The 10,838-nt window shown below is 41.1% G+C and overlaps 1 protein-coding gene across 1 annotated transcript; it reads left to right on the forward strand.

Annotated features, from left to right (window-relative positions):
• The first annotated feature begins 322 nt into the window (after positions 1–322).
• Positions 323–3,912, forward strand: LOC137039900 (uncharacterized). The gene is made up of 2 exons (XM_067415197.1): positions 323–722; positions 1,977–3,912. The coding sequence occupies exons 1-2, from the start codon at positions 659–661 to the stop codon at positions 3,875–3,877; spliced, it is 1,965 nt and encodes a 654-aa protein (XP_067271298.1). The 5' UTR covers positions 323–658; the 3' UTR covers positions 3,878–3,912.
• The last annotated feature ends 6,926 nt before the right edge of the window (positions 3,913–10,838 follow it).

Genomic DNA, 10,838 nt, shown 5'->3' on the forward strand with positions numbered 1-10,838 from the left:
ACATGAGGGCGAGTAAATAACAGAATTTTTAGTTTAACCATCGCTTTAAGCTCATAGACGAGAACGAAAAAAAGTCATTCCCCTCAAAAGATCTCATGGCCACAACACACTCGCGTTCCCAAAAGTTACTATATGTCACGGCCGCAACAAAACTAAACCCGGGTGCACACTGTCAGGTTTATTATTATAGTCCTTCACGATTGTTCCTTGTCAGTCTGTACAAACATATTCAGTGCTGTAATGTCACACTGTGAGATCTGCATTGCCATTAAATTCAGACTGTACAATACTGCCCTACAAAACAAAAAGGCAGTAACTGCATTTTTGGTCAAAAATGAGTTATTATCATTTTCATGACATTCAAGGCATCCTTTGTTATGTGACAAAAAATATTATCTCAAATGTGTGTCGTTTTGGTGAAAAATGGTAGTCGTTTGTACAGTAACTGCAAAAAGGCCTAGTGAAACAAAGCATGAGTACAGTAACATCCATTACTGTATTCTTGTTTTGTTTTACCCAACAAAAAATAACCGTGTTGCTACGCAGCGCAGTTACTGTTTCCATGGTGAACACACACAGCTGATTTAGCGGCATCCTCACGAGACGGTTTTAACATTTGCGATTTCACCCTTCTAACTTCCCACAAATTTTGTTTGAGATGGCACAAAGCAGGGGAAAGAAGATGGTCGAACTGGCGTTGAAAAGAAAATACCCGGAGAATGGTAAGTAACAGTGACAGATTAAACATTTAGAGGCTAGGCTATCACAATATAAACACCTGTCAGCCGCCAGGGCGGGACTTCCTCTCAGAGGTCCATTCAGAAAGCATTATGCTAATTAACAGGCGATGTTTCAAATAGCTTTGCTTACCTCCCCCTGATCCTCCCTGCTCCTAGCTGTAACTTTATCCTCTGTAACTTCACATCATCGCCGATGCCATGTCATCATTTTGTTGTTCATGACACAAAGTTATAATCCAATCAGCGGTGGAAAAATATTCAATAACTAGAAAAGCACTCGGAGAGCATAATAACCGCGGTCAATGTAGCATTACAAATTCCAAATGTCCCGTGTTCCGGATCACCACCAAAATGTAGTCATCTGTTCCTTGTCCTAATACCCATGTTGTCCGAAAATGTCATCCAAATCCGTACAGTACTTTTCGAATTATCTTACTAACGAACAGACAGAGAAACGGCAACAGGTGTCTGTTCAACTTAAAACGCACTCTCTTCGCGTCCGCTGTTTGAAGACTATGTCCGCTGTTTAAAGACTATGTCCGCTGTTTAAAGAAATTAGTGAGTTGTGAGCAAAACTGACACCTTTCTCTTTACTGTAAGCATCATGCTTTCAACAAAAACAAACTTCTGCAGAGCGAGTCGGCAGTTATTTACGACCCCCCTTAGCGCTCAGGCTCAACACATTGGTTCCTGTTCCTAAGCATTTATTTATTGCACGGTTTGTTCTTCTAAATATAAAATTATATATTTAATTTGGATTCCCCTTAATTATATTAACCTATGAAAATGTTTCCCTCTGCATTACTGCAAGCTTCTGTTTTATCCTATTATTGTAGGATAATACAACTTACAACCTAATGTAACTTATAAAGCCAGGCTGCGTTTTTTGTATGTTGGCTTTTCTTTCTTCATTTTCATTAAGGGTTAAAAATTATTAATTTATTATTGTGTTAGTCATTATTTAGGCATTTATTAATTAATTAAACTTTATTAAAATTATTCCCTGTACAATTAAATATTATGATATACAGACATCGATATATAGCCTACATATGTTGATCAGAGTGAAGATGTTGTCCTGTAGGTCCATATAATAATAATTAATAATAAATACTAATAATACTAATAATAATAATAATAATAATTTGTTGCAGTAGCCTACACAGACAGACAGACAGACACAGACAGATGTGGATTTACATTCATGCCACTAATTTTCTCTCTTTTTCATTTAAGATACACATGTAGGTATTCCATCAAAGAGGCAGCAAGTCCTGCCCCCCGCTGAAACAATGGAGTGGACCATCCTGGACACTTTCCTGGATACCACCAGCGTGGACAGCTTATATGATGACATTACAGACCTAGATTATGTCCCAACCCCTACGATGGCACAGACTGAAGTGGAACTTGGAGACCCAGGAGAACAAGTGCAAGAGCCCCAGCCAGAGCCCCAGCCAGAGCCCCAGCCAGAGCCACAGCCAGGGCCACAGCCTGATGTTGAATCACGTCGACCACCAATGAGAGAGCCATGTGGTGCCAAATGTCGAAGAAGGTGTACAGACCATATTTCAGAGGAAAGACGGAGGGAGATATGGAGTCAGTACTGGGAGATGACCTACACAGAAAGACGATCATGGATGTTTTACTCAGTTACCCCAATGCCAACCAAAAGAATAACAACCGGCCCAGAAAGTCGCCGTGGCCGCTCATTTATCTACCGCCTGCAAAACCAGAAAGGAGAGCCAAGACAGGTCTGCAAAATGTTTTTCCTGTCATCATTGGGCTACCACCCTAAAAATGACAGTCTCGTTATTTCCATGATGGGGAAGTCGAACACCAGGCCACTGGTTCCATCCAAGGACCAGAGAGGAAGGCAGGCTGCAGTCAACAAGATAGACGTGAAGACCCTTGATGACCACATTGAGTCCTTCCATCCTTGTGTGAGCCATTACAGACGGGAGCATGCCCCAAATCGACGGTACCTGCCAAGTGACATCACAATTAAGATGATGCATTCAGACTACCTGGATAAAGGAAACGCCTGCTCCTATGAAGCATACAGGAAGATGGTAAAAGACAAAAAAATCAGCTTTGCCAAACTTGGGGAGGAGCAATGTGAGGACTGTTTGGAACATGCAGAACATGTGAACTGCCACACAGGGGAGACTGAAAGCTCAGATTGCCCAGAGTGCCTAAGGTGGAACAAACATAAGCAGTCTGCCCTAGAGAGCCGCCAAAGCTACCAGGCAGATGCAGAGAGGGACTGGCCGGACATGACATCAGTTCGGAGTGTGGACCTCCAGAAGGTGATAATGCTGCCACGGATGCCAGGAGTCAAGTCAGCAGTATTTACTCGTCGCATCGTGGCATACCACGAAACATTTGCCTCAGTGGGGAAAAAAACAAACAAAAAAAACACCATCTCTGTATTGTGGCACGAGGGAATGGCTGGGCGAAGTGCCGCGGAAATTACATCAGCATATACAACTGCATTGGAGAAGGAGCGGGATGTACGCCACACCATATTCTGGGTGGACAACTGCAGTGCACAGAATAAGAACTGGTGCCTTCTATCCTCACTTGTCACTCTTGTGAACAGTGACACCATTTCACAGGAGGACATCACACTAAAGTTTTTTGAGAGGGGACACACGTTCATGAGCGCAGACAGTTTCCACCATGGTGTCGAGCAGCAAATGAGGAGCCGTCCAGGTGGTGTGGTCTACGACTTTGAGGACTTTGTGAGTGTTGTGGCAAGCTCCAACTCCAGGAAGGTGGATGTTATCAAATTGGAGAATGCCAATGTGCTAGATTGGAGGGATGGCCACTCCACCGTCAAGGTCAAGAAAGCGCAAGCACCAAAGCTTGGGGAGATGGCGGAGATACAGGTGCGGCGTGGCTCCAAGAGCCTCTTTTACAAGCTGTCCCATACGGAGAATGAATTTATGGAATTGGACTTCCTCATGAAGAAATTCTCGCTGAAGGTGCCCACTCTTTTGCGACCACAGAATAGAGGGGTTGAGGAGGTCAAGAAGAGAGACATCCTCTGTAATCTTTGTCACCTCATGCCACCAAACAGGAGGGTGTTCTGGTATTCCCTGCCTGTGAGCAATGTTTTGGAGGATGAGGAGTAATAACCATATGAAATGTGGTGTTCATCAATTATTTGTATTATTATTATCATCATTATTTATTTATTTATTCATTCATTCATTCATTTATTTATTTATTTATTTATTTATTTATTTATTTATTTATTTATATATATATATACACACACACAATCTATTATTAAATGTATGTTTACTAATTTGAAATATCTGTCCCATGTATTCATTTCATTCAGTACTTTATGTTTATAAACCTACTGAAACAGATACTGCACCATATAAAATCATCAACTTGTTTATCTTAGTTATCATCATAAGAGTACAAAAAGCGTTAGAAACACTTAGGCAACATGATTTTGTTTTGCTCTGTTGAATTGGAGTTTAACTTGCCTATATTGCTCCAAAGAAAAGTTGTTTTGCAATGCTTTAACATGAATGTGATTTGTAGGTATAGCAGATACTACATTACAGATTGAGAAACACCCCCAGAGACACATTAATCTAATACTCACACATAATAATGTGGTCCTATTCAAAATAAATTGTCCCCATTTGGGCCTTGATACAGCTTAGCAATGTGAGACTTTAAGCAGCCGTTTCAGCACCAGAACAGCTTCCGGGTGGAAAATATTGACCTAAAATGGTCAAATTAATTTGGGTTTGGTATATCCATGTTCAGAAAAACAAATGGTTCCAATTATTTCAAATACAGTAAAATACAGTAATATATCTAACACACCCAGAGCCCAAGTTGTGGCAAAATAGTTCTTGGAGAATCTGTAGTTACTGCCTTTTTCCTTGGCATGGTGCCACGTTTTTGGTAAGTAATACAAAGCAAGAATACAGTAACTGCAAAATAGGGGTAAAATACCAAATTAAAAATGAGGATTGATATGTACAAAAATAAAACTAATATAAAGTAACAAAAAAGCCACATGTCCAATAATCTACCTACAACTACTTAGGCTGGATGACAGGATAACTTTAAAGTCATTTTTCTCAGTTCTGCACTCTGCGTAGTTACTGCCTTTTTGCTTTGTAGGGCAGAATAGTCGAGGCGTGTTAAAAACGGACGAATGCAAGAAAACTTCCAGAATTTTGAATCATCAATCAATGACTCGTTCGGTGACTGTGCTGCGGTGTGAAGTGGTAAATACACTCAACTGAGGCTAATTCAACACCCTCCTCAAACAAATACATGATGCTGCACAAAATAACCTTAAATAGACTTTGACATGCCAAAACCTCACCTACCTAAAGATAGGCGTGACCGAAAACTCATGAGAGCAGATGAGAAAATGGCGCCGTAGTATTAGTCAGATTCATTCTGCTAATAGGAGGGAAGATGCAACAATCAGCTGCGCTTAATTTCAGGTGTCCTGTGTTTTTCCATGTATAATCCAAAGGTTTACCTCAAATCAGCCTTTCTCACTTTGTGCCATAGCTCAAACACACATGGCCCTCATGTGTTCATTGTTATCTGGGCCATATACCTCAAAATGAGTTGTGAACCAAGAGAACATTCCTGCTGATTTTAAAGTTATGGTAAAACAAATATGGTCACATTCTGGCCCATATCTGTTCAGCCATGCCATATCTGGGCCATATGTGCCAGATAACACCCACATGTGGCCCAAACATGCTTGCTATCTGGTATTGTTTCCCTCGTTAGTCTAGTTTAGTGCAGCTGTGTCTTGTTGAAGTTCCTCTTGTGTAGTCATTCCTTGTTCTAGTCTCACGTCTGATTAGTGGTGTTTGGTGTTCTGTTCAGTGGTTCTTAAAATAAAAGCCTATTTGTTTGGAAGTTCTCGTCTCTGCTTTACTACACACGGTGGCAGAAGACTAGAACCCCAAATTGCTAGAACTTAAAATTCTAAGATGGGCATCTTTCTTAACCCCAATCTCTCCCGTGTCCCCAGCAAACATCTCTTCGGTGGAGGATTGCTATGGGGGCTTCGGCTAACAGCCGCTCAATGGAGAGATGTGGAGGTATTTACTGAGCTTGCTTATCTGCTGGACTGGCCAGATGCTTCATTGAACGCTGTTTTTCTGTTGGATTTGGACAAGGACACTGTTCGTTTTCTTGAACCTGCCTGTTCCTATTCCGACCATCAATTTGATTCTGAGTTTAAATGGTTCTGAGTTCCAGATCGAAGAGTTTCAAACGAATAATTGTTTTCCTCGTCTAGCCCCCTCAGAGAAACATGTGGCCTGGTCAGTCCATCCACAGCCAGTTTCCTCCACCTATCCCTCTAGTGGGTCTTCCTTTGCCAACCTGTCACCCTTTAAGCCCAGACAGCCGAGGAGGAGGGTCAAGGCTAAGACCTGGATGCCAGCCAAGGGGCCGCTTCTCCGCCATTCATTACATTTTTACATTTTTAGGATTGATCCTAGCCTGACAAGCCAGACCCTCATCAAGATGTTTGGTCTGGAAACTCTCCATTGACGGCTCAATCCGAGGGGCGGATAAACGGTTGTCTTTCAAACTCCCTCTGCACACGATAGGATAGCGCTACACCAACCAGAGCAACGAAGGTGAAGCAGAGCTTGTTGACAGATTAAACATTCACCGTATCCGGTCGGCTAAACTCCGAACACATCTTCCCTTCTTAAGAATGATTTCAGTGCCATTCTTTTCTCAAAGTTGTGGCCAAAGCCGATTTGAAAGACCGCCAGCTACTTTGTTTACAAATAGCACGCAACTCCGCCGTCATTATGTTAAGCCCCGCCCACCGACTCTATAGACGATGTGATTGGCCTGACCAGAGTTTGCCTTAACAGCTCAGAAGGGTATTGAGAGTTGCTAGACGACACTCGTAGCAGATTAGATTTGCTGGCGCTAGGGTGCGTCTAGATTTCTAGGCTAGATTGGTCCAGGATGTAATGTGAGACTGTTGGTGGTTGCACCAGAGAATAGACCGGACTATAAATTCCCTGGAGTTCCTCTAGAGGGAGCCCTCTGCCTCTTTGATTGCTCGATTGATTGTTGTTGTAGTGTGTGATGGTGGAAATGTAGTGCAACAGATGGTGAGTCTGTGCTCTTCTTTGAGTTAATATGTATCAGTTATATCAGTTCTGTTATATATAATGACAGAAAAAGTTCACGAAGATATAAAGAAAATTAACTGGCTTAAAAATGTCGACCTGGGCAAAGAAATAGATAGGGTTGTGAACAAGACTCTACCATGAAACAAGTTAGGAGAATTGCTCGAAAAAATATAAAAAGTAACAGCAAAAAAAAAAATGATTGTGGAAAGTTATCAGATAAATATGAGTACACTATAATAGGAGGAATCACAGCCCACAAAAACGGGAAGAAAGCATGAAGATTTTGACAGAAACTATAGAAAGAAAACAGATCACGCTTAAAATAGTCGCAAAGCCTATTAGGAAGATTAGATTTTGTAAAATATTTGATTCCAGGATATAGTGCTAAAGCTAAAATATTATACAAAGCTACGGCTGGTAATAGCTTTAAATGGGATGATAACCTAGAAATAAATCAAATGTGACATCATTAATAGGGTATTGAGCTCAGGACGAATTAAATGAAGGAATCCTGATAAAAACCTCATAGTCAAAACTGATAACACTCTTAAGGAAATGGAAGTTATATTATATAACAAAGGTAATTCAAAATCACCAGTAATGTTCATTTCATATGAAAAAAAACAGCAAATCAGAAGAAGAAATAAAATATGTCATCAGTAGATATCTTAGCCAAAATAGAAATAAATCTACTTACAATTAAATCAATAGCTGCAGAAAAAATGATAATAGTAGTAGCCAAAGGGGAAGGTATCTATTTATTGGTAAGAGAAGGCAAAAATCTGGTAAATTAACAAAAAATGGTTCATGCTTTTACTTGAGCGAAATGGGAGAAATTGATATATGATAAACAAATAGAATTTAGAAATGAAAAAAAACCTCCTAAAAAAGAGAAGCAGGCCATCATAAACCTACAGCAGATGTGCTCTTTTACGGATGAAAGATCAGAAAAGAATCAGGTTTGGTGTTTTTGTTGTTGTTGTTTTTTGGTCAAGCTAAATAATAAAGTTATCCACAGAAAAGGCAGACGGTAAGAGCACTCAGGAAGCTCAGGTGACTGCTGTGGATAGGGCAATTACACATATGAAAAATAACAATCATAAAGATTGTATATTAGTGAATAAGTGTATTTAGGCATTGTAGAGAACCTAGATACATGGGGAACAAAATTATTTCCATAATGCAAAAGCCCTTAGCACAGAAAGAATTATGGAAAATATTAAAGAAAATTATTTTTAAAAAAGTGTTGCATCAGTCAAGCCACACTGTTCAAAAAACGGAAGCAGCAAAAAGGAACAAAGAAATCGATGAATAGATTCGTGCACGTGCGGTGACTAAGGAAAGCGGGGGGGGGGGGGGGGGGCTGTTGAAGGATCTGCATGATAAGCTAAACCATCCTTCTACCACATCTTGCGAAATATTGTCACCAGATGGGCTTGCATGTAAAGAATCTAAAAACAAACTATCAGAAGATTAAACTTAACTTTCCTGATTGTAGGAAGGTAATGACCGGTGTTTATCATGATTTTGGGAAAATCAAAACTGATAAAGAAAATGTGGAAATCAGTTTAGACTTCACTGGACCATTGCGTCCTAAAACAAAGAAAAAAATATGTCTATTTCTTAGTAATAGTGGACAATTGCTCGTACTTTCTACAAATATATCCAGTGGTAAATAACTCATAGTTGTCGTGTCTTGCAAATAAAGACTCTGGATTCTTACTGTGTTTGACGTGTCTTTTACTCAAAACTCTTGAACAACATTACAGGCATCACATCTAGCTGTACTCCTCCTCCTGGCTCTTCCCCACCCTCTAGTGGCGTCACATCGCCAGAGCCAGCCTATAGTTAAACAGCAATAACCCCACATCTCCCTTTTCTAGAGAACAAAGGGTAGACTACCTTTGTCTCAACAGATCTTAGAGGATTATTCTGCCTCTTTTGCTGGAAGATCTGGTCCTATCTAACTCCTTGAACAAACCTGTAGTTTCACCGTTGGTGCATGCATCTTGAACATTCTTCCTTAATTATTTACAATTATTTACATTCCTCAATTCACAGATTTAATCTTACTGGTTTCACTATTCGCCTCCCATACTTGGTTCTAGGAGTGCATGTTAAATCCGGAATGTCCTGAATTTCTGATTCCTGAGTTGTAGGAAGTGATTCAGAATTTTCACCCAAAAGCTGATCAGATGTTTCGCTGTTGTCCCCTGTAGCTTCTGCTTTCATTGGTACCAGATGGTAACGGTTACGTCTCACAGTCCCTTTCTGTGTGCTAACAAGGTAAGACCTTGGAGCAGAGTGACTGGCAACGATTGTTCCTGGATCCTTAGCATCAGATACCCAGACTTGATCTCCTGGCTAATTGCACGAGGGTCACTTGGGACTTGCGAAATGCAGAGAGCGGGCAAGACAGTCAGTGTGGTGGCCAGGGTTAAGTCATCAGCTGAAGGAAATAGTGCTCAATTGCAGGACATGCCTTAAAGGGATCCCATGGTGTTGAGACTTGTATGGCTTAATATAACATAAATGATGTCTCTTACTGAATTATGTGGTAGAAAACCCATGAAAGATCTACGTTATTTTAAAAATCGATTTTATATTTGGACCATGGGCGGCGCCATTTTGTTTGCGTTCTAGGTTGATGACGTAGAGTGGTTGAACTCCTCAATCAGCTGGCATTACCCGTAGCTATTTTTACCACAACGCAACTCGAAAATTGTTTCAGAGTTAAACAAAACAAATGAATTGCTTTGTAATTGTACTTAAAACACACTCAAACATACATGTGCACACAAACTCACCTACACAAGTCACAAACAGATCGGCGGGCGCGCACACACACACACCTAGACTGCTCTGTCTCAATCGCATGCATCATCACCAAAACATCCTGCCTCTCTTCCTCACGTTACTTTATCCCATCGTCCTACCTAGATATTTCCCTCTGCTGGTCACATTAGGCATTATAGTTAATCTACTATCAACAGTCTATCTAGGGAACAGGATGTGTTGAACAGGATATCAACACAGGGAATAGATTGAGGGTTATGTATGCGCGCGCAGTGCGTGCGTGTGTGTGTGTGTGTGTGTTCGCGCCGATCTGTTGGGGTGTGTGTGTGTTCGCGCCGATCTGTTGGGGTGTGTGTGTGTGTGTGTGTGTGTGTGTTCGCGCCGATCTGTTGGGGTGTGTGTGAGTCTGTGTGAGAGAGAGAGTTTGTGTGCACATGTGAGTGCGTGAAGTCGGACAGCTGTTTGTAAATCGGCTGTACACTGCGGTGCAACGTGAGACTGAATGACTGCACTCGAACATGTCCACTATGATGTCGGACAACACTACAAATGTCCGTCCCTTCAAATAATGCCCTATTTGGGTATAGGGTCGATTTCAGATTCAGCCCCTGTCGTGGAGACTGAGCAGCCCAACATCTCGATTGAGACAGAGCCTGTCGTGTGCGCGCCCGCCGATCTGTTTGTGACTTGTGTAGGTGAGTTTGTCTGCACATGTATGTTTGAGTGTGTTTTAAGTACAATTACAAAGGAATTCATTGGTTTTGTTTAACTCTGAAACAATTTTCGAGTTGCGTTGTGGTAAAAATAGCTACGGGTAATGCCAGCTGATTGAGGAGTTCAACCACTCTACGTCATCAACCTAGAACGCAAACAAAATGGCGCCGCCCATGGTCCAAATATAAAATCGATTTTTAAAATAACGTAGATCTTTCATGGGTTTTCTACTACATAATTCAGTAAGAGACATCATTTATGTTATATTAAGCCATACAAGTCTCAACACCAGGGGATCCCTTTAAAGAGAGACAAAACCCAAAAGAGCCTCTAATGCCCACTCAATTTCCTGACAGGCCATGGCAGAGGCTGGGGGCAGATTTGTTCATGTTGGGAAACAAGACGTACCTGCTGGTGGTAGACTACT

The sequence above is a fragment of the Pseudorasbora parva genome, chromosome 14 (assembly GCF_024679245.1).
Source record: "Pseudorasbora parva isolate DD20220531a chromosome 14, ASM2467924v1, whole genome shotgun sequence".
Classification (NCBI taxonomy): Eukaryota; Metazoa; Chordata; class Actinopteri; order Cypriniformes; family Gobionidae; genus Pseudorasbora; species Pseudorasbora parva.